This window comes from Podarcis raffonei, chromosome 4 (assembly GCF_027172205.1).
Source record: "Podarcis raffonei isolate rPodRaf1 chromosome 4, rPodRaf1.pri, whole genome shotgun sequence".
NCBI lineage: Eukaryota > Metazoa > Chordata > Lepidosauria > Squamata > Lacertidae > Podarcis > Podarcis raffonei.
In genome coordinates this window covers 85,453,864-85,478,410 of record NC_070605.1, presented here as the reverse complement: position 1 = coordinate 85,478,410, position 24,547 = coordinate 85,453,864, and the positions used below count along the sequence as shown (strand labels likewise).

The window sequence follows — 24,547 nt, the reverse complement described above, 5'->3', positions numbered from 1 at the left end:
GTCTTCTGAATAGTTAACAGAGCAGTGCATTCTGTTTAATATAATAATAACTTCAGCTCAGATGCTGATGTTTGGAATCTTAAAGTAGAAATGCATCCCTTGAGCATAGCCTCAAACCTGGCTCTGCTGACAGAGCCATTCGTTATTCCTAATAACAGAGGAAAATAAAGTACATGCTCTGCAAAGTCTGTTATTTTGATCATTTTTATCTTACAAGTAAGGCGATAACTGCTAGCATCTAGTCTAGATGTTTATCTCAGCTTCAGTTATTCTTGGTGTGCTTTCCTTTCTTATCATGACAAACTGGTAGGTGTGCCGTTAAAAACTTCACCATGTGCAACAGAGATTTTGCTCGATTATGTGGTTTTGCAATCTGAATGTGCTTTTCTCGTGCCGACTAAATGCCTGTCCAACGTTATGGCACACATTCAAGCAGTTTGTCAGAATTCAGTGGCAAGACTTGTTAAAAAAATATTATTGATCCAGAAAGAGCTACATACTGAAAGTTCTAAAAAGGTTGAAGAGCTGCACATAACAATAGCATAATTTATAAAATAAATACAATGGCCAGCGGAAATTGCCAGTTTTTTATTCATCTGTTCCATGTTCATTTTGGGGTTGGTTTTTTTTTATTAACATTTTGCAGAAGAGGGGGAATGAATATGCCACTGTCAGGTTATTACTCATTTCTGCTTCTCCTGCACCATGTACACAACCGTTTCCTTTTTTTTTTTTTTTTTTTTATATAATATTTTTTATTACGTTTCTTTCCAAATTTTATACATTACAAACAAATAAGGAGTTTACAAGAAACCATTTTTTTTTTTTTAACAAAAATCCCAACTTGGACTTCCCCACCCCTTCCGATTCTGCGTTCTTTATATTAACAATGTCAGCAATTTGTTACCTTATGTCATACCTTATTGTAACTTTTACATGTTATGTATCTATATTCAATGTATTATGTCACAATTTTTATACCTTTAAAATAAACGTAACATGTTCAATTTCATATTATCTCCTTTTCTCTTTTATCACTTAGTTTACTATTTACTTAATCATAATTGCTAAAGCGTATCATTTCCAAATCATGCACCGTCTTAAGATTCATACAGTTTGTAATACTTTTGCAAGTAGTCTTTAAACTTTTTCCAGTCCACCTCAATTGTTTCTACATCCAAATCTCGGATTCTGCCGGTCAGTTCAGCTATCTCCATGTAGTCCATCAACTGCATCTGCCATTCCTCCAGCGTGGGTAAATCTTGTGTCTTCCAGTTCTTTGCGATGAGTATTCTTGCTGCTGTACTAGCATACATAAACAAAGTTCTGTCCTTCTTTAACACTTTCTGGTCTACCATGCCCAACAGGAAGGCCTCTGGTTTCTTGGGAAAGGTATACCTAAATACCTTTTTCAACTCATTGTAAATCATTTCCCAGAAAGCCTTAACCTTTGGGCATGTCCACCAGAGGTGAAAGAAAGTCCCCTCTGCTTCCTTACACTTCCAACATTTATTGTCAGACAGGTGATGTATCTTAGCTAACTTGACTGGGGTCATGTACCACCGGTATATCATTTTCATAATGTTTTCCTTCAAGGCCGTACTGGCCGTGAATTTCATTCCGGTGTTCCATAACCTTTCCCAGTCTTCAAACATAATGTTGTGTCCAACATCCTGTGCCCATTTAATCATAGCAGATTTAACTGTCTCATCCTGTAAATTCCACATAAGCAGCAAGTTATACATTCTAGATAACAGCTTTGTCTTTGGTTCTAACAGTTCTGTCTCTAGTTTCGACTTTTCCACCTGGAAACCAACTTTTTTGTCCATTTTGAAAACCTCTTGAATTTGAGCATAATGTAGCCAATCTCGCACCTTATTTTTTAGTTTGTCCTGGCTCTGCAACTTCCAATTGTCTCCAATTTTTTCAGTCAATTCCCAATATTTCGGCCAATAGGCCTCCATATTGGGTCTTTTTCGGGCCTTGGCCTCCACTGGTGATAGCCACCTCGGAGTTTTACTCTCTAGTAAGTCTTTATATTTCATCCAGACTGCAAAAATTGCTTTTCTGACAATGTGGCTTTTAAACAATTTATGTGCTTTAACCTTGTCGTACCATAGGTATGCGTGCCATCCAAAAGCATTATTAAAACCTTCCAGATCTAGGACATCGGTGTTTTCCAACAAAAACCAATCTTTCAGCCAGCAGAAGGCTGCAGCTTCATAATACAACCTCAAGTCCGGCAGGGCAAACCCCCCTCTTTCTTTCGAATCTGTTAATATTTTAAACTTTAACAACCGTTTCCTTTTAAATACTTCTTTCTCTGGCTTCAGCATCTTCTTGTGTCTCGTCTTTCTGCAACTTCATATCTCCTTTCCAACCCTTCTCTCCGTTTAAAGTATTTTACCCATTGTTTTTAAATAGTAGAGATGGGGAGTCTAATGAAGAAAAGTCATTAAGTCCGTCTTTGCCTGTAGAAGTAAATTCTGAAGAAAAAAGGGTCAGATCCAGTTGCACTTTGCAGCACAACAATCGTCAGCAGACTGGTCCATGGTTTTTCAACTGTATTCTCCCTCTCCTTATTATATACGCAATTGGACTCAACCCCTCACCCCCCCCCAACCAGGCACCATTACTGAAACACCATATTCCAAAAGATTTAATTGGTAAATAGTTTCTGCTCAGGTGTTTTCATTGGTTGTGGTCTAGCTTTGTTTCTTGTTCTATCCCTTTTGGTTTCAATCACTTTCCTACTCACACAGATTTACTGTGATATCTGCTACGTTATTTATTGATAGCAATAGTCAACCAAAGCATTGTGTAATAAAAGTTGCATTTTTAAACTGTGCGTTTTTGTCTTGTAGCTTTTAACTTCTGGGTCTTATATCTGGATTGTAGCTTTAAGTGGGCTGGTAAGTGTATTTCATTACTGTTTTCTTTACAACAAGTTAACAGTTTTCAGCACTCACATGCACTTTTCTGTTTTAATATTTACAGCCTTTACCAAATTCAATTCAGCTGACGTTCTTAACAACAATAACAACAAAAAATCGTGGCCAAAATGGTTCAGCACATAAACTTTGCCTGCTATTTCCCTTCCAGTTTTCTCCGTGGCTCAGTACATAGGCTAGCTTTCACAGAAAGATGGCTGCTACATTACATGTACTCTACACTCCATTTAATTAAAAGAAATCCCAGTGGTAACTGATAGAGCCTTTGATACAGTTTATAAATCTATACATTGTCAGTACTTATCCATTACAAAGAGGACTGTCATGATAGGAATGATAGAAGGAAGGAATGCTTTAGGGGGGTTTCTTCTTCAGGGTTTGCCAAGACCTGCGGAAGATTTCCCAGAAGGAGAGGGTTTGTGTTCCCTGCACCAATTCTACAGCTGGCCAGTGATAAGAGAACTGGACATGGAGTGATGCCTTTTTAGGCAACACAAAAGGTTAAGGGCAGTTGTTGGATATTCACAGAGGAAGCTGGGGCAACAAACTGGGTTGTTTGAATAGCTGTGTGTTTGATGCTGGCTTGTTCAATAAACCACGATTAAAAGAAACTAAGACTTTCCAGACTTGGTAACCTCCAGATGTTGCTGGCTGGCCATGCTGGCAGGTGTTGATAGGAATTACAGTCCAAAACATCGGAAGGGTACCAGACTTGGGAAGGCTGGTTTAGCGCTATGTCCGAATGTGGCAAAAATGGCTTGCTTCACTTACTACCAGTTATGTCATGGGCAGTGCCCATTAGATGACCATAGCAAACTCTAATCAAGAGTAACTAGGTACAGTACCTTTGATGTCAGCATTTGAGCATTTTGCTTTGGTTTCGGGGGGGGCACAATTTTCCCTGGCGTGTATGTTGGCTGGATACATGGAAATGAAGTAAATTACAATGGAAGTTCCACTGAATGCTTCTAAGTAAGCTGCATAGGATTGGGATTTGGCCATTCAGGTTCAGTCAGCACAAAAAGAATAACTTGGAAAGTCCCTTAGACTGTAGTGGTAGGAAACATTTTCTATCTCGTTTATATTTTTACGTATCACATGAGTGAGGGTTTTTCTGTGACCAGTAAAGATTGGATCATAAGTTCAGTGTTGCCTTGTATTGTATTTTAAATTCTGTAGCCAGTTGCTTCCTTTTTGATAAGAGAAGTCTAATAATCACAACAGAAGAAGCGATAATATGGGAGGTTTGCGGATTTTTATTTGAGTAATTATATCCCAACCTTCATTGAGGTTTCCAGGCAGCTAACATAATCAAGTACACAATTTAAAAAAAAAAAAGGTAAAGGTACCCCTGCCCGTACGGGCCAGTCGTGTCCGACTCTAGGGTTGTGCGCCCATCTCACTTAAGAGGCCGGGGGCCAGCGCTGTGCACAATTTAGAATTTGCTGGCACCACTGGATAGCTCAGTTGTTAGAGCATGGTGCTGATAATGCCAAGGTTGTAGGTTCGGTCCCCATACGGAACAGCTGCATATTCCTGCAATCCAGGGGGTTCTCCTTGATGGGCCCTTCAAACTCTACAATTCTATGGTTGCCATACAGCTGTGAGATAAATTAAAACAGGAGGATACTGAATGTTTAAAACACCACTAACAAAAACGAAAGACATAAGAGCAGCCTAAAATCCCATAGAAAAAATTAAAACCAGGCAAAATAATTTTCACATACTTTTTTTCCCCGCAGCATTTCTGATGCTCTCTTCTCTATTTATAACACTAATTTTCAAATTAAAGGTGTCCCCCCCCCCCGGCCAGGTTTGAATCAAAACAGAACAGTCATTGCCAGAGATGGCAATGACTGAAGTTATACTTACCTACTTTTTAATTCGACAATACAGGGTTGCATGAAGATGGAGGGTGATAGATCTGTAAGCTGTATCATATAATAGTTATAGTGGCCATTGCTAGGTCAGTGCACTGTATGCTCAGATTTTTAAATCTATACATATACGTTTAGTTACATAAATTTATGATTGTGGCCATCCGAGGACCACAGGGTGATTTACAATATAAATACACAAAAATACATAACATAGTAACAAACAAAAACAATAGCACCCCCCCAACACACAGTTTAAAAGGCCATAGATTATTTAATTAGAACTTGGGTTCAAATCTCCACCATTACCTCAAATACTGCATTTTATGCACATTTTATTCCTAAACACACAACCACAGGGCATCATTTGTGTATATTGTGCATGAGCAAAAAGTGCTGCTTGTATCTACAAAATATGCACAGGCAGGTCAGTAAACAAGGAAGGATTAAGCCAACACATGACAACCACAAACAATTGGTAAGCTACAATAGGCACTTGCATTTCACACCAGGTAGTGCAGTTCTGCCCTAAGAAGGGAGCCTTGGGGTGTGTGAGTCCTCCAAGCCTCTTTCTGGATTAAAGTGAACTTCTTCAACATGGACGTTTGTGTACTCATGGAGTCTTCCTACTGCAGGACATGGGGTTAGGATGCGGTGAGTTTCTGTGCACTTGGCGCACCGAGACACATTGCTCCCCCTGGAATATCGTGATAATTTGAAGGTGAATCAGATCATTTAGTGTTGGTGCGGAGGGCAGTTTTGCTGCAAATACTCACATTTTTTTCCTGTTCCCTGTTGAAGGACATGGGAACCAGTATGGTAAAAAGTGGTCTACAAGGGACGATTCCTAGTAAAATGCAAGCTTTTAACAAAATGGGTGGGCTTATACTTTAGTCATTCTCCAGCTCTGTCATCATTACCTTGGAACTAGATTTAATTTCTTCCACTCTTTACTTCCCCTTTCAAGCTATATAAAGTGTTCTTTAAAATAATATACGTAAGTTGCATGCATCACTAAATGCAAACTGTCCAAAAATAGAATCTATATTTGGGTTTCAGCTCACATGTCTTCATTGAAATCTTGCAGCAGGTATTTTTATTTTGTAATTTTATTTCTGTGGGAGTGGAGTGGGGGCAGTTGCCTCACACCTGTAGCAATACACTTCCACTTTGCAAACTGCACTGTGTTTCAGTGTTTGTAATTATCAGATCTTTTTCCTTTCAAAGTGATCAGCACTAACTTCTCTGAAAGGAAATGGGAATCATCACCTGGAACAAAATGTCTCTGGATAGACTGATTCGCTGTCCAGCAGTTCTTTTGTCTTCTGGGTTATGTTTCAATGTATGCACCTTGATGCACCGTAATGAGTACTGGTTGAGACTTTCCACTGACTCCCTACAACCTGAATGAAAAAGCAAAAGCAATATTGATGATCACCCAAGCTCCAGATGTTTACATAGATCAGCGGTGGCTCTCTTTCGGTCCTCCATAACTCACATCATCTCCAAACATTAGCTATGCTGGTGGGACCTGAAGTGAGTTGGAGTCCAGCAGTATTTGTAGGTCCAGAAGTCCTTCACCCCAGATGTAGATCTTAGAAAGCACTGGGGATGAGATGGACCCATAGTCCATTAGGAGTCCTCCAGCTCTGCTTTCTAGAGTCTGCCCTCCAGGAATAAAGTCACACTGCATAGTTGGCTCAGACTAATACTGTGGCTGGTGGTATTGAATTTTGATTAGAGATATAGGTCAACTGACAGATTCATACTCTTACCATCCACCTTTTGGTACAGGTTATCCACTAGGATAGCAAGGCAATTTCCGTCTATAACCAGGGTGGAAATCAGATTGAAAAAGGATCAAGATAAATGGTTTCCTCCAGGAATACTGGATCAAGCTGCCAGAATGCCCTTGAACATCTTGCCCATAAAACGAATTTTAGAGATTAGACAGGGCCTACCTCACGCTTGGCAAAACACTGAGCATAGGGCTAGCAAAGCTGCTTTCTGCAGGAACTCAGTCACACAGCCAATCTAGCAGGGTTGAAGTCGCCATTCGGCAACTGATTCCCCACACCACTTGTGGGGCAGGTGGGTGGGTGAGTTAGAGGGAAATTGCCTCACAGGCCAAATTGGGACCTGTGCTGTCAAAGAAAGGCTAGTGTTAAGAGGTACATCTTCAACATGCGACAGAGGTGGTACAATGAGGCTGCTATGTGCACCTCTTTGGGGAGGGAGTTCCACAAGTTAGCTTCAGTGGAGAAAGCCTTTGTCTGAGCTGCCATTCCCTGCACTTCTGAAAGAACAGAGAGACCCTTTGCAGATCTTAACATCCGAAAGGCTGGTAAGGGATGTTCCATCTACAATTTCTGCAAATTTTCGATTTGGGATATTGTAGCTTAAGCTCTGTTTATCAGACATTTTGAACTCAAAGCCTTCTTCTAACCAGCAGCCCTTTCTGGACCCCATAGCTCAGCGCTAGTTAGCTGTTAGATGTATGATATAGCAACCCTTCCACATTGTTTCAGGCACACTCTTTTATATATGGCAGAAAATGTTTCCAAAGCACTGAGTAAGTCAGGCATAGGCAAACATGGCCCTCCAGATGTTTTTGGGACTACAACTCCCATCATCCCTAGCTAACAGGACCAGTGGTCAGGGATGATGGGAATTGTAGTCTGAAAACATCTGGAGGGCTGAGTTTGCCTATGTCTGGGGTAAGTGATAGCTGCAATGTCAAGCCTCAGTTGCTAGGAGTTGGAGAAAAAGTTAAGGTATGATCCTCTCCTTGAAACTTCATCACCCTAACCCCATCTGTATTTTATGCCAGGTCTGTCTCCCTTAGAGACAACAATGCCTAACCTTGACTAAAGAGATCCGCTTCTTCTCAGAGACCTTGAACACACTTTGTCTTGTCCCAAACACATGCATCCATGGGGCGTGCGCCACAGTTTGTAAATTTAGAAGTTAAGAGTTCTGGTTAACACCTAGTTTTGCCAGATGATTCCTGCTGCCAAGTCCCATTGCCGCAGGTGTCATTCCTCCATGTTCCTTGTTTTCCAGTGAACTTGCATCTGTGGGGAAAACACCTATTAGCAAGCTGAATTTAGCCTAGCCAGCTGCTAGCTTGGTTCTGCTGTACGTAAAACTGTTATCATTCCACATTTCCATTAAAAACAAATACAAAACCCTGAAGTTGACTTTACCAACCCTGAAGCGTCTATGATTTGCAACATTCTGCCTCTAAGGTCATACTAAATTCACCTTACTTCAGGTCACAATATTGTAAAAGTTGACGGCTGACGTTAGTGGATAGGACCTGTGAATGCTACTCCATCTCTTTCATCTTGTTTACTGGACTGGGACTGGGAAGTAGACTTACGCACACAATGCAGGCAAATCTAAATATATCCAAGAGCCTGGCTCGTGGTTCATAGGCATGAGGGCAAGCCAGTGGTAACAGGGTTGTCGTTTAGCTTTTCAGACTTAGTTTTTCAGACGCAATGTTTAATACAGTTTCCTTTGTTTAATTTAGCATTTGTATTCATCTCTGCATTAGACTACTGTACAAATAAAGCTTATGCTTTAAGAAGCTTATTTTTAGTCTTTTATAATTTAGTCGTTTAGCCCATATTAGGCCAAGACGACTTGTTTTTCTTTGTGTGGCTGGTTGATAGCTGATATTTTTGGAATAATGGGCAGGAAAACTGAGGCTTTCATTTCTGTTTTCGAAACAAAGAAATGCTTACACTGATTATTTGGACAGATGAGGGGAAACAGTCTTCCTTGACATCCTTTGACAGATGTAGCTTCCTGTATGTGGAAGACAAAAGCACATGAATTGAATTGCACTGTGCCTTTGGCATGACTTCAAGCTATACTCTAATGTACACTTTGGCAAGAGTACATAAGTCGTTAGATGCTTGACAGTCTTCCCTTCTTGTACTGATATATTTCCTAAAATCTTTGCAAGAGAATGAAAAATGCCTTTTCTTGTCCTTGCTAATCACCAATGCTACAGAATACTCTAAATGCTCACCTGTTTGCCCTATCCTTGTATTCATTTTCAGGCTGCTCTAGATTCAACATGCTCTCTTTATAAAAGTGGCTGCATTTGAGAAATGCTTCTTGGGGTCAGGTTTTTTAAGGTTTCTTCTGATAATGGTTATTTTCTCATAGTGGAAATCAGTCCCAGGCTGCCCCAAGTCACAGCTGTAGGGACATTTTTATGTAGCATAAATATGCAGCAAAAGGGCATTTCAGTTGTGGATAACAGAAGAAGTGGACTTTTTAATGTTCTGAGCTGCCTACATTGCCACACAGATCCAACAGGTGCAAAGTGGTCTTAGAGCTGTCCTTTATTAGATGATCCTGTGTTACTTTTTACCATGTGAAAATGTAGCATGATGAATAGAAATATTTTAAAATAAAAGTTGGCATTCTTTGGGTTCTTACAAAACTTCCAAATATTTAAAGTGGAATTTAAATACTTACCTCCAACTTCCCTGACTGGTTTTTCTTTCAGTATCTCTTGTCTGTCACATTCATTTAGTTGGAAGTCTGTTTGAAAGCATAGGACTCTTGTTTTGTTCTCATGTTTTGTCATCAAACCACAGAACAAGAAGTACCAGCAATCAGAGGTGAGTAAGGTAGTGATTGCTTTATCAGTTGCCTAGACATTCAAGTTGCTGTTTCTGCAGTTAGAATGGCAGACTTCGACAGACCTGACACTCATTTCCAAAATGCATTGTGTGATTTGCATTTTCAAAGAATAATTCGTCATCATTTGAAAATTCTTGGACCTCAAATTGATAGCGTACCCTACTTGTAAACTTGCAAAAAGCTAATACTGCATAATCCTTAAGTGAATCATTGTCTGTGCTACTCAGAGAGCTGAAGGGGATCTCAGAGGTCAACCAGTCAAACCTCCTCCTGCCAATGCAGAAAATGTACTACAACATAAAATCTGAATCCCAGGTGGTAGGGTTAATTCCAGCACTCTGTAACATTTGTTCCGTGCTCTATCCCATAAGCTTAGGCTGGTGACGTAATACGCAACTTTCTTGAGTTTGGAGGAATGCATCCATGGGTAAAATGTCATCCATTGATATTTGAATGAGCTTCCCTATATAGGGTCACCCTAGGGAGGCTGAGGAAGGATGAACTTAGTTGCTGTAAGCCACAGGATAGCCTTTTAAGAACTGTGTTTGAAGCTTGAAGGTCTTGGAATCATAGAATTGTAGAGTTGGAAGGGACTGTGAGAGTCATCTAGTCCAAACCACAGCAACGCGGGAATCTTTTGCCCAATGTGGGGCTCTAACCAGCAACCTTGAGATTGTAGTGTCTCATACTCTTTTGAATGAGCTATCTTGGGAGGTCTGTCATTGCTAAAGGACTTTTGGCCTCAGTGTGCAGTCTTACTTTTGTTAGAGAGTGGGTAACTGCATTGGAGAATTTTCATTTATTTTCAAATGTTTATGAAACTTTCATTTAGTGCAGACTTGGCAAGTTTTAAGTTGAAGTCCAGCTGTGCTTCCTTTCAGTGTTTATTACCAATTCCAAAAATACGTGGTATTGGATACAAAGGTTCCCTCCTTTTGACTGAGGGATCTTTGGATCCAACTCATTATATTTACAAAAACTGGAAAGCTGCCTTCAAATAAGCTGGCTGCCTGGTTGACGATGAGCTGTGAAGGACCTTTTCAGTGGTGGCTCCTCATTTGTGGAATATCCTCCCTAATAAGGTGCATCAGTCTCCCTCATGATTAACTTTCAAGAGAAATTTAAAAATATTCCTTTTACTAAGGCATTTTACTAAGTCAGAAATACACTGTAACCATTTTTTATAATGTTTAAACAGTTTTTATCTGTTGTGTTTTTAATGTTTTATCATTGCTGTGTCTGATGCTCTGGGCTTTTCTCCCACCTGGGGGGAAGGTGGGATGCAAATTGAGTGAATGAATGAATGAATGAATACCATGTCAATGTTAATGTTGACATTATTATGCACATGGCATTCCTTTGACAAAACCATAGGATATGGGGGGAAATGAATCTATTTGCCATTCTGTACTCCTTTTTCAAGCTACCCTTGGCAGCTTCTGTTAGTGACTACAGCGGTTTACTGTCAAAGAGTAAAAGTTTTCCTCTTGTTTTAAGCCACAAGAACTATCTACAAAATAGGTTGGGTTTTTTAATTTTGGGGTGTTTTTTTACCTGTCCTGAGCTTGAAAAATGTGACACATGCAGCTTCTGAAATAGGAGGGACAAGTTGTATTGTGGACTTCAATTCATTATTTATTGCATGTTAATGATGACATGAATTATTGCATGAATGATGTCCTTTACTCCTCTCCCTTTATATTTCCATTTCCTCATTCTTTTGTTGCATGTGTGTATGTAATGTATTCTAAAATAAAAAGTTTAAAAAAAGAAAGTCGGATTGCATTTTTGATTGTGCTCTGTTCTGTGCAAAGATTACTGGGTAGTGATAAGATTAGTCTTTTGTCCAACATTGAGATCTAGATTTCAGAAATGCTGCCAGATCAGACCAAAGCCTGTCTAGTTCACCATTCTGTTTCCTACAGTGGTCAAACTGGTGACTGTGGGGGAAACCCTTGATCTGGTAATTGCCTTCTAATGTTGTGCTTGAGTGACTGGTATTCAGAGACATACTGTTTCTGGTCCTGGAGCTAGACTATAGCAATCATAACTAGTAGCCATTGATTTCCTTATTCTCCATTAAAAAATCTTGCTAATTTAGCAATATTTAGGAAAACTGTGTTTTGTAGGCATCGTGATCATTTGTTGTCAAATTATTCCATTTCAAATGTAATCTTTCGACATTTCTGACCATAGGATCTGTGATGTAATTTTTGCTGAAGTTTCCAAAATGAGCTTTGACTATATGAAAGATTCTTAGCCTTCAGTTTGGAATATTAAAATTAAATCTGGCCATAAATGGACTGTTTATCTGCAGGAATTATCTCCCCTAACCCCTTCTTAGGGCATATATTTACTCAGCTTATATTTCAAACTATGCCCACAAAATATCTGATGGGACCACCTTTCTGTAGGCAGATCAGGCCAGACTGAAGATATTGTGTAATATATTCTGCATTACTCTTCCTGTAATCAACTATGGAGTGATTGATCTGTCCATTTCATAATAATTTAGGAGGTCAGATGCTTTGGGAATTAAATAGCTGCTGGATGACATAGACAAGGCTCACTTTATATGCACTAGCTGCATCAAGATAGTTATGAACTACTTCTAAACTCTTAAACAGTGTCAACTGCCATGGGACTTTTTAACCTAAATGATTTGGGGAACTTGACATTTTGAAGTTCTGAGAACTTGGCTTTTCTGAACATTTATATTTAACTTGCTCTTGAATTGTCCGGGGGTTTTGAGGAGTGGGGAGTGATATTGTACTGCAAACAATAAAAATATGACTGACAAACTGATGGTGCACCGGGTGGAGGGTTAAGTCCCCCCTCCCTACCTGTGACACCACCACCCCTGAAAGATCCACCCCAGCTGCAGTGAGACTTTTAATAATCCTGCCACTGGCACCAATGGAAGCTTTTTTTAAAGCTTAATTTAGTTGTGGGGAGGGGGCAAGGGGAAGAGACTACAAGCCAGATGTTGGGCGGGGCTGCAGGATACATCTGGCCCTTAGGCCAGAGGTTTGCCACTCCTGGTATAAAGGCATTGTGGTATTGGGAGTTTCATTTTCAGTTGCTTTGCTAATGCTCGGGTGGGATTCACATTTTTCGCAGCTGCTGCGATTTGATTTTATTGGCTACCCACCCAGGACAACCAAGGTCGGTTTCCTTGTTGGTCACCATCAGCTCAGACTCCATTAGTGTACATACGAAGTTAGGATATTTGCCCCACTGTATTTCGTTGTACTCTTACTTTGAACTGTGTTTGTCATTTTATTGCCTACTCCCCAAGTTCGGAGAAATCATTTTGGGAATCTCAGCAGTCGCCTTTTTCCTTCCACCTTGAATCATTTGAGATCATCAGCAAACCACACTGCTCACCCCTGCGTAACTCAACACCATTTTATAAGCAAGTTAAACGGGCCAGTCCCAATACAAATCCTTTTTACATGTTTCCATTGTGACTACTGCTGATTTATTCCTGCTCTCTGTTTCCTGTTCAGCTACAGATTCATAAGAGGACCTGTACCCTTAGCCCAAGCATAGGGCTTTTTATTTTTATCTCCTGCCAGCAAATGGTTAAAGAACGGCAGCCTCTGATTGGCTGTGGTTCCAGGAGGGAGAGTTTAAAAGGAGAGGCTTTGGAGGGTGAGAGTGAGTTGAGTTGAGCTGAGTGGGAGGTGTTGGTTGGAGAGGTTGGGAGTTAGGTTGAAATGTAAAGTGTGAGGAGGTTTTGTTCTGGAGCAGCCAGAGTCAACCTCGGCCCTTCAAATGTTTTGGGACTACAATTCCCATCATCCCTGACCGCTGGTCCTGTTAGCTAGGGATGGTGGGAGTTGTAGTCCCAAAACATCTGGAGTCCACCTGCCTCTTGAGCCATATGCCGGCCTTTGATTTCACATCGGTCGTCAGTATTTCAAAACAGCACTTGTTTTCAAATTAGCTGTACTGCAGAACTTTTGTTTGGGGCCAATATGGTGTTGCTTAAGTACTATCCTAAACTGGAAAGTGTTTGTGAGTCATGATGAATGTGCTGGAAACTTAGAGTAATGAAATTGTCCCTTGGCTTCCTGACGTTTGCTCACAGAAGGCAAAGGGAAGAAGGCTGAAGAAAATGATGGGACAGTCTTGTTTCACATGCCTGGCAACGGGTTTTGGCTGTCATTCATTACTTCTTCCCTTTTTCATGCTCAGTGGAATGTGGATGATTCTAGCTGAATTGTTAAATCTTCCATTTAAGCAAAAGGAGTGCAAATGGGCATCTCTGTCCTATAGCATGTCAGCACAGAATGTCTGTTTGATTTATCGGAAGTGAAAACAAAGCCACAGCCACTTCCTTTTTTCTTTGTGGTTTAGTGTTGCGATGGGAGGGTGCAGACCACTAGACAGTGATGTGTATTTCAAATGAGGACATTTGACAATGCTAATCCAAGGGGAAAAGAAGAGGCTTGTTAAAATCGTGTGCCAGATTTTATGCACAGTGCGAAGGGTCCTCTGCTTACACCATAACAATATTGATCTCTGCTCTAGGACAGTTTAGCTACTCTTTAAAAACATAAGTAAACCCTGGAGAGAATACAAAATATGACTCCACATTTAGCTTGCTGACTAATTAATTGGTTAGGCTCTTGCGTGAATATATATCCTTGCAACCTTTTTAGTTTGTGCATTAAGATTCCGGGATAATGCTGTAATAGAGTTCATTTAGAAAGCAATTGAACTGTACAGAGATCCTCACACAGTCCATCTTATTTTTAAGTCAGAAGAAAAACAGTTTTTTATAGAAAGGAAAACAGCTTGAATTTGCCTGTGTCAAGCTTCTCAGGTGATAACATGAACTAGCAGAAGAGGAAGTTCTGAGTGTCAAAGAAAGTAAAAAAGCAAGTCAGACACCACTAAATACGCATAAATGCTTGATAGGGCAAATGGAAATAGGTATAATGCACCATCTCCTTTTGTGGTTTTAAGACATTTTACACCAGTATAGATACATCAGTACTGATGTTGCATGGTATCAGCATATGTGACAGTTAAATATCTCTCTTAGTTTCCTACAGGGATAGCTAACTGGTGGATCTTAGGCAACAGCAACACACACACACACACACACACACACACACTCTGCGATTATTTTCTCTTTTTACCAAAGTAGAGTTGGGAGTGAATGTGATGCATCTTCATCATGCCACATTAGACTCCAAGGAGGAAATGAACACTGTCTCAGACACGAGCTATGCCTCTCCCCACAATGTGTTATATGTGTAAGATCGTATCTCTTCTGAGAAGAGAAAAATGCATGCTGCTCTTGTGCTGGTTGCATCTTACACATGGACAAAATGAGTGGAAGAAAGAGGCTGTTCATCTCTACTCTTATAGTATTTGTTCCGGGAGAAAACAGACTTTCCTGTCCTAAAGCACGACAGTTAAGGCACTTGCTTAACAAAAGATCCTGGCCCTTTTGCCAATACCAATGTTTCTGTTTTCTTGAGGCAAATATCCACTCATCTGGCCAAGTGGGTAGCTTAGTTGCAGTTACAAGCAGAAAAAAATTATGCTGAATACCCATGACACATACACAATGGTGATATTGCCAAAGAGGGGCCTCTGAATTGCTTGAAGTTTCAGCAGGTAAATAAACCGTCATCCTGACTTGAAATTTTCCCATCTATATCTGCCATCTTCCATACCCTTTTCATCCCCCAAAAATATTCTTGAGGCATGTATTAGTTTCTAATAACATCCGTCTGATTTAAGATTATAAAATACTGTAATTGTAGTAAAAACCAGGCATAAATTTATTAATTTGGACAAGCAATATTATTAACCTGTTGGATGATGTAACTTCTTTCTTTGCTATGTTGTAATGATTAAACAGTTATGATTTAGATGGAGGAAAATTACCTTTTCTAGAGCAAGTGGGGCCTCTTGTTGTGTTCGCATAGAGAAATGGGTGATTTGTGCCATTTGTAAACATTTTCCTTGTGAAGTTCCCAAGTAGAGTCTGCTGTGGAATAGATAACTAACTTCCCTCCTAATTTCTCATCTTGCCTGCCCACATTTAGTTGGACAGTTATTCAAATAGTTGGTTCTTCTTTGTATTACTTGCCAGAACCATATTCTTTGTGATATACTTGTGCTTCAGTAAAATCTGGAACCATGTGTGAGACAAGATTCGTCATCTTTGGAGTTTTGCTTTCACATTAAAAATAACCTTTTGAAATTCATATCCAGTTATGAGGTAATGATGTGTCATTAAAGCTAATTGGTCAGATAAATGTTATCCAAATTTTGCTAGTCAATTGGCATTCTTAAAACTGCATATTAAGAATTGTTGATTATTTTTGCTTTCAGATTTCTGGAATGTGCTACAGCAGCAGCGTGCTAAAAGTGTACCATGTACTTTGTGTACCCAGTGGTGTGGCGAGAATATTTGCTTGGACTCTTGAACCAATTTTCTCATCTGTGGAGCCGTCCAGTGAGATAAGCGTTGGAATGGGAGCAACTGTGGACATACAGAGGCAACAAAGAATGGAGCTATTGGATAGGCAAATCTTGATGTCTCAGTTTGCCCAGATGAGGCATCAAAGACAGCAGCAGGTAAAGAAAATATATTGCCTGAGGGATTTAGCTTATTTGTGGAGCGTAATTTGTTTTATCTAGATCGAGGGATGCTAAGCAGCCCCCAAAAGAGTCAAGGCTTTCTATGCATTTGAAACCATTGCAAACCTTCAAGGATACTTGAGAAGTACCTCTCACAATGTCCCCTTTCCCTGCCCCAAGACTCCCCAGAAATGTGTGGGTTTTGTAGGGATGTGGCAGAGGGTGGTGGCGGTGGTAGCATCTCCCAGACCTTGGCAGAGCATCTTTTCCTCCTAGAGTGGACTTGGGACTGCAGGGCTATAGGTACTTAAAGGGTAAAGGGACCCCTGACCATTAGGTCCAGTCGTGGCCGACTCTGGGCTTGCGGCGCTCATCTCACATTATTGGCTGAGGGAGCCGGCGTACAGCTTCCGGGTCATGTGGCCAGCATGACTAAGCCGCTTCTGGCAAACCAGAGCAGAGCACGGAAACGCCGTTTACCTTCCTGCCGGAGCGGTACCTATTTATCTACTTGCACTTTGATGTGCTTTCGAATTGCTAGGTTGGCAGGAGCAGGGACCGAGCAACGGGAGCTCACCCTGTCACGGGGATTCGAATTGCCGACCTTCTGATCGGCAAGTCCTAGGCTCTGTGGTTTAACCCACAGCGCCATCCTCATCCCTTATAGGTACTTAGATATATCTAAATTTAGGGCTGAGCTGAAGGGCTGCTTTTCTAAGCTTTGGATTTGAAATTTGGCACGCCAGGTGCAAAAAGAGGTAGTGAAACTAGGGGTGACTATTTCAGTGGGCAAAGGTTTGTGGACATTTGGGGAGGGGGCTATATAGCAGAGCTCCTCTCAGTGGCTGGCCTCTAGTTGATACTGTGCACCCCACACCCGGTAGTCCCTCTGAAATGAATCCACCCTATGATGTAGCAAGGGGCATTGTTGGAGGAGAATAGCTAGGGGCCCCACCAAGCATTCTCCAAGTGGCCCTTGACCCTGCAGAAAGTGGTGGAGAGGGCCCCCTAAGTGGACTTTCTCAGTTCTTTAATGATTCCCCCCTTTCCCTCATTCAAAGAGGTAGAAGGATTAAGACTAGTTGAAACATATAAGAAACATATGATAAAAAGTTAATAGGTCTGAATACCTTATGCAAATATAAGTACACCCAAAAACATGACCAGCAACATATGTTCAACTTGATTGCGTATGGCCTGCAGATGCCACAGTTGTAATATAAAATAGACCTCTCCGTTATTCATTTCCACTTTATTGTGCACAATTCACATTGATGGTGCTTAATTTTTCTTTCCCCATTGCATGATATTAGGCCAATATGGACTGAGAACCCTCTCCTGTTATCTGTCATCTCTTGATATAAGTGGCATGACATTCAAAGAGGGGGCATGAGCAAGACCCACATCTTCTTGACTAGCCCAAACTTGGAGGGAAATTTGTGCCTTCAGTGGGTCAGTCTATATCCTGGAGAAGCTGCCAGAATTGATAGGTTTGCATAAACTTTTTTGAGGGCAGTGTCTTCTGCAATGCTTGCTATCAAGGTGGTGAAACCGCCTACACACTTCCCCTTACAAATACATTTCCCGAGGCCCCTTCTTCTTTAATTTGCTCAATTTCCCAACGTTCTCCTTCCCACTGACTGTCTTGACCAACAGTGTTCTTTCCAGTAGGAACCAAGATCTAAATGAAAGCAGGGATATGAAAAGTAAGATTGCCATAGCAACTGCACACAACCCCTTTAACATGAAGGAATATTTGTGAAACTCTGGCAGGGTGTTTAAATTGGTTGATTTATTTTCTCCCTCTATAAACATTGTCAGTATTCTTCCATTATTGGTTAACAACCTGTCTGCATTTCTATTGTGAGATATATAAGCTTTAAGTTAGGTTGGAAAAGCTGGTTCAACAGTGTTTGTCTGTTTTTTAGACAAAGGTCATATGATCAATCTGTTCCCAAGCTTTGTGTTTGGTTCGAAATAAAAACAGGGATCAGACACTTTCCATCTTGGCTTTACTAGGTTGCTTTGTAAATATATAAATCCATGGCATGGCAGCATTTGGTATCATCCAGTCTCAAAAGTATATCATAGAGTTTGAAAAAGCACAGAAAATGGGAACCAGAATGATAAAGAGATTGTTTTGGGGGCTTCTTTGTTTAGAAAACTGAAAAGAGGGCATAACAAGTGGTGATGAAGAGACAAAAGTAGATGTTTGGAATTAAAAATTCAGGAGCTTTTCCTCTGATTTCCTGGACTTATATTTCTGCATTTTGGCAGGCAGCATCAGCCCAAGAAGAGGTACTATTATACCTGTAGGTTTCATTCAATTCTGCCTAACAGAAGAATGTTATAGCTGTTTTGTTATTTCCTCATAATAGTGAATGGGGAAACGTGAAGTGTTGGATTTTTCAAACTGGGATTCAGACCCAATCAGTCCAAACCAGACCTAATCAGTGCCTGAAGTGAATATTGTTGTCCAAGTATATCCCTATTTTTTTCTTTGTTCGCTAAGGGATCCATGCTCCTATCTAATGCTAAAGCATATATTTGCCCTCATTTGTTAAATTTTCAAATAGAGGAGCAAATCCAGCTGCACAATGTCTCTTCCCCATTCCAGGCCTATGATGTGGTGACTGGCCATTATGTTACTCATGGTGAATTTGGGAAAGTGTGAGTAGCACACTTAAGAATAAAATCTGGTTGGCTTCATGATCTAGGAAGGCTCTACAAAAGGTTAGTGAGATGCAGACAGCTGTTCAAAGCTCCTGGTTGGAAGTCTGTTATTAGGGTTTTTCCCTATTTTAATCTGAAAAAGAGATTTGAGGAGTTCTTTCCACAGACTTGAGACTTAAGGTTCATGAATATCTGTTGCCTTATTCAGAGAGCCGTCACCCTTTCCTTAGGAACTGATGCATAATGGTCTGGTGCACATGACGCATTAAACTGTATTTGAAAATAAAACATGCTGCTCAATCATGCCCACTTGGCTTCCTCCTGCCTTTCCCCAGCCAGGAGGAAACAAACTGCAGCACGGGCTTAGCATTACGTGTGAACAAGCTCTTGTGTTTTGTTTCCCTCCTAACAAAGCATGAGCAGAAACCAAGGGTGTTTCTTCACCTAGGACTTGTGGTTTGTTTGAGGGAAATGAACTGTGAGCATTTGTTCACATGTAATGCTAAGCCCATTACATGTGAACAAGTGTAGTTGTAGGAGCATCAAACCATTGTTTATTTTAACTACGACTTATCATGATGTGCGAACTGGCTCAACATCTTTTTGTGCCAACCTACTGTCGGTTGGAGGGACACGGGTGGTGCTGCCGATCAGAAGGTCGGTGGTTCGAACCCCCGCAACGGGGTGAACTCCCGTTGCTCGGTCCCTGCTCCTGCCATCCTAGCAGTTCGAAAGCACGTCAAAATGCAAGTAGATAAATAGGTACCACTCTGGTGGTTTCCGTGCGCTGCTCTGGTTCGCCAGAAACGGCTTAGTCATGCTGGCCACATGACCCAGAAGCTGTACGCCGGCTCCCTCGGCCAATAAAGTGAGATGAGCGTTGCAACCCCAGAGTCATCCGTGACTGGACCTAATGGTCAGGGGTCTCTTTAGCTTTACTGTCGGTTGGAGCAGTCATGTGACCAATTTTTGTTTTGTTTTGTTTTGTTATAACAATATTTTCTTTCATTATTAACTTATGTGTAGAAAAATAACAAGAACGAGTTAATGGCCACAAGTTTGTTCTTTTTTCTTTAGCACCGTTATCCCGTTTTTGTTCTTCTTTCCCATCGATATCATGCCCCTTTCTAGAGTCATCGCTAAGCCATCGTAGGGCAAGGGAGATGTGGGAAGTGTTTTTTTCTTGATGCCTGACTTAACAGCAGTACCCCAGGCTGACAACTCTGTCACCTGAGGTGCCTTAGCTGAGCATGCCAGCGATAAAATCAGTTTCTCAAATATTCCTCCTACTCTTGTTTCCTTTATATTAACTGATTGTATGATGGTAAATGAAGGTCACAGTTTGGAGGATGTTTCACAGGCACAGGAAGGGGAGCATTTGATGTCTCAATAACAAGAACAAATGGTTTGGATTTGTATAGTATCCTGTTTAAACGACATCTTGCACTGAGATGCGTCTTGCACAAACATGGTCCATCTTTAAGCAGCAGGTCAGCAAATGCACCTTGTTGCCCAGGCTTTTGTGGAGTTGAGGTTTTAGCTGACTCTACCCGATGTACTGTATTGGTGCACTGCTGTCTTTCTGATTATTTTAGGTTCTGTAGTTCTTATACTTTTTTTATCTTTTACGTAACCCGCCCTATGTTCTTTGGGTAAAGGGCGTGCACTTGTCTTACATTATCTCAGGAAATCTTACACCAACCCTGTAAGAGGCTAAGAGATAGAGGCTTTTCAAAGAGTTCAAGGCAGAGGCAAGTTGAGAACTTCTGGGTTCAAATTGTTCCTTATTTGTTTTTAGACTCAAATAACTGTTTCCATGCGCTGCTCTGGTTCGCCAGAAGCGGCTTAGTCATGCTGGCCGCATGACCCGGAAGCTGTATGCCAGTTCCCTCGGCCAATAAAGCGAGATGAGCGCCGCAACCCCAGAGTCAGTCACGACTGGACCTAATGGTCAGGGGTCCCTTTACCTATAACTTGCTAAAATGATAATATGACACGATCTGCCTTCTCTTCTTTTGCAGTTTAAGATTGTCTGTTCATAGATGTAAGACTATCTTAGCTGGGGCACACACATTTTGGAATTATTTGTCTGAAGAAACTTAACTGGCCATTTTCTCTCCCCCCCCTCCTCATTTTAAAGATATTTGTAAAGCAAATTTTATTCTAGGGGGCTTTTTGCCTCTCAGAAGGTTAGACAGTTGAAGTGAATATATGTTAGTCCTATATTATATTTTTAATTTTATTACTTATTATTATTTATTAAATGTATATACCACCCTTCATCAAGATTAATGATTAAATCATTTGATTCCTACCCTACTTTCTTGGAAAACACAAGCCCACAATGCAGAAATAAATAAAATTAACCAATGCAGTTAAAAATCTGGTGAACTAATAGAGTTCCTGAAATCAGTAATGCACAGGATGAGGGGACAGTAATCTCCTTGGAAAAAAAGGCAACTGCTGTTCTTAACAGTTCTCTCTAAAAAAAAACTATTTTAAAAAATCACCTGCTTACCAACTCATAAAAATCTTCATAGAGCTATAAAGAAAAAGGTGACAGAGGTAAGAACAGAATTAGTATATTTACAGCACAGGCCTGTGCATCTTTCCTCAGAAGTAAGACCCATTGTGTTCAGTGGGTCTTTTCCTCAGAGCAGCATGTAGGATTGCAGCCTTTATGTAGTCTCTTTTTCTCACTGCTAAAGAAGAGGGCTATTCGTCTTTCGTTAATTCCGCACAGCTGCAGAGAGCGATAGGAACTGATTTTGCTCATCTTTACTAATGACTTGTAATTTTACTCATCTCTGAAAGCTGCTGGAATTTTTGAAATGAGGCAGGCTATTAAAGCTCCAAATCAACCAACTGTTCTTCACAGTAGAGAAAATAGAAAGGCACTAATTGAACTTAAGAGAACAGAGGTTTCTGTGCTGCTCATTTGCAAGTTATTTTCGGGCTATCTGAATGGGGTGGAGAGAGACAGACAGACACAAGAACACGGGGGAGGGGTGTTCAAGTCTTTCTTACTTTGGGGGGAGGGAGTGTTCATTAAATTGTAATGTATGTAACACCCTCCAGTAACCTGGCGCTAATATACCACACTGTTAGCATAACTATTCCTAATTATTTTAGTGCAACTTCAGTAATATTTATCTCATATCCTCTCAAAGCTCTATGCATTAGGTCACTATTATTTCTGTTTCAAAGATAAAGGTAAAGGTACCCCTGCCCATACGGGCCAGTCGTGTCCGACTCTAGGGTTGTGCGCCCATCTCACTTAAGAGGCCGGGGGCCAGTGCTGTCCAGAGACACTTCCGGGTCACGTGGCCAGCGTGATGAAGCTGCTCTGGCGAGCCAGCACCAGCACAGCACACGGAAACGCCGTTTACCTTCCCGCTATAAAGCGGTACCTATTTATCTACTTGCAATTAGGGGTGCTTTCGAACTGCTAGGTGGGCAGGAGCTGGGACCGAAGACGGGAGCTCACCCCACCGCGGGGATTCGAACCGCCGACCATGCGATCGGCAAGCCCTAGGCGCTGAGGTTTTACCCACAGCGCCACCCGCATCCGTTTCAAAGATGGAGAGCACTAAATGACAATGGCTGTGTTTGCACATCCTAGTAAACCATAGTTAACCGTTTACCATGCATGAGCCACTCACAGCTGAACTAGAGATTAGGGTTTGTTTCACTTTAAGCACACTATTAATGGTGAGCCAAGAACAAACTTTGGGTTGTCGTTGTGGTTTGTTCGGAGTGGTACAGTGGTACCTCGGGTTACATACGCTTCAGGTTACAGACTCCACTAACCCAGAAATAGTACCTCCGGTTAAGAACTTTGCTTCAGGATGAGAACAGAAATCGTGTTCCAGCGGCACGGCAGCAGCAAGAGGCCCCATTAGCTAAAGTGATGCTTCAGGTTAAGAACAGTTTGAGGGTAAGAACGGACCTCTGGAATGAATTAAGTACTTAACTCAAGGTACCACTGTACGATCACTAGCTCAGACAGAACACCCAGCAGAGAATTGTGGGTCGTCCCCCCTCCCCCCCGTGTTAGTAAAAAAGAACAGAACAGCCTAGATAGGTGCATTAATGGTAAGCAATTAACTCCGTGATGTACAAAGTGGGCACTCTGAAACTTTATTTTGTCATATCTGCCAACCTAAGGCCCTGGTGATGCTGACACGTTGGCAACCATGTTTTGTCCCCCTGTGGCATGTGCCATAGTTAGGATTATGTGAGTCTACAAATAAGGCGAAGCAAGTTTTAAGATTAGGCCATCCATTTTTTAAAAGGCTGAAAAGGAACATTAAGTTACTTTTTAATTCAGACAAGCCATTAGACAGCAGAGGGAAGAAAAATCACCACCCAAAGGAAAACAAAAACAATCAAAGTAGACAAAAATAGATTCCTTTTAAGAAGGAACCTTGCTGAGAAACACGACTGATAGGCTCAGCAGGAAGGAAACCACATTCCTATAGAAACAGGAAAGGAAGGAATCTTGTCACAAATCTGAGAGGAAGGGAGAATAAACCCAGTCTGCCTCTGAGATATACATACGCACACCATGGGGAATAATTAAAACGTAAGTTCTTAAAAATAATCAAATATTTTTCAAGGACCTTCTAACTAATGTAGACCAGAACTTGCCACTAGTGGAAGTCAGGTGCCAGTTCAGTGGTGCAGATGCTAAAAATAACAGGAAGAGTTAAGGTAAGAAAAGGGTCGAATACGCCTGCTTGCTTGCAAATCTGGAAAAAAAAATGGACATAGCAACTTTTAATGAGGTCAAATTTGCTAAAGAAGGGAAAGGAATTGCTGGTGCCACCTAGGTAGAAGTTGCTTCAGATTTATTTCTAGTAAACAGGCTCTTAAAACAACCATAGTGCCCTTATTTGCACATAAGGCCCAACAAAATCGTGGTGTCGCATGCGTAGGCTCTCAGAGAGGAGGTTGTGACCATTTTGCTCCTCCTTGATCATTTTGCTGCTGCACTGATCTAAGCCATGATTTTGCCTTAGCTTGCCATCTGAACCTGAGCTTGCTTGCTTATTTATGAATGAATGAATGAATGAATGAATGAATGAATGAATGAATGAATTTATAATCCACGCATTCATAAAAATATAGCAAGACAGAATACAATATACACCAATAAAAATCAACAAAGATATCTGTCAGGTGCTGGTGGTGGTTGTTCGTGAGTAACCAGGCAGGACTCCGACCTGTCTTTTGCAGGTTTTATTGGTGCAAACTATATACAGTGCAGAAACACAAAGTGCATGTCCGTCTTAGTCGCTTGCAAATTCCGGGAGTGGCCCCTTCCGGTTTCTCCCCCACCGTAATAACTTAGACTCCCCAAATCTCCACCTTCACTCCTTACGTTTCATCCCTCTGCGTAAGCTGGGCGACGGAAATGGCATGTCTGCCTCCTGGCCAGCCAGGCTAGGTGAGGCGCTTGGGCTCTCAGTAGCATCTTCGATCCCTCCCCTCGCTTGGCTCCCCCCTTCCCACTCTGCTCCACGGGAGGTGTGGCTTTCTCCACTGCTGGCTCTCTGTAGCCCCCTGGCTTCCTCCTCTGTTTTGATGGCAGTCCCCAGACAATATCCATAAACACATTTAAAACATCAAAGAAACTGATTTTTTAAAATTAAAAAAAAATCATATTGTAAGTGCCTGTGAAAAGAAAAGTTTTCAAAAGATGTCTGAAGGGGGGGGGTCACAGGGCAGGGCTTACCACACCACAATGAAGTCTTAGACCCTGGTGATGATCAACCA

At 41.2% G+C, this 24,547-nt stretch overlaps 1 protein-coding gene across 1 annotated transcript in view; it reads left to right on the top strand.

Moving 5' to 3' along the window:
- The window catches only part of UBAC2 (UBA domain containing 2), a 77,951-nt gene that overhangs the window by 49,088 nt on the left and 4,316 nt on the right, over positions 1-24,547 (top strand). The window contains exons 6-7 of the mRNA XM_053384535.1: positions 2,865-2,912; positions 15,848-16,093. Of these exons, the coding sequence (XP_053240510.1) occupies positions 2,865-2,912; positions 15,848-16,093 (294 nt within the window). The remainder of the gene's footprint in view (positions 1-2,864; positions 2,913-15,847; positions 16,094-24,547) is intronic.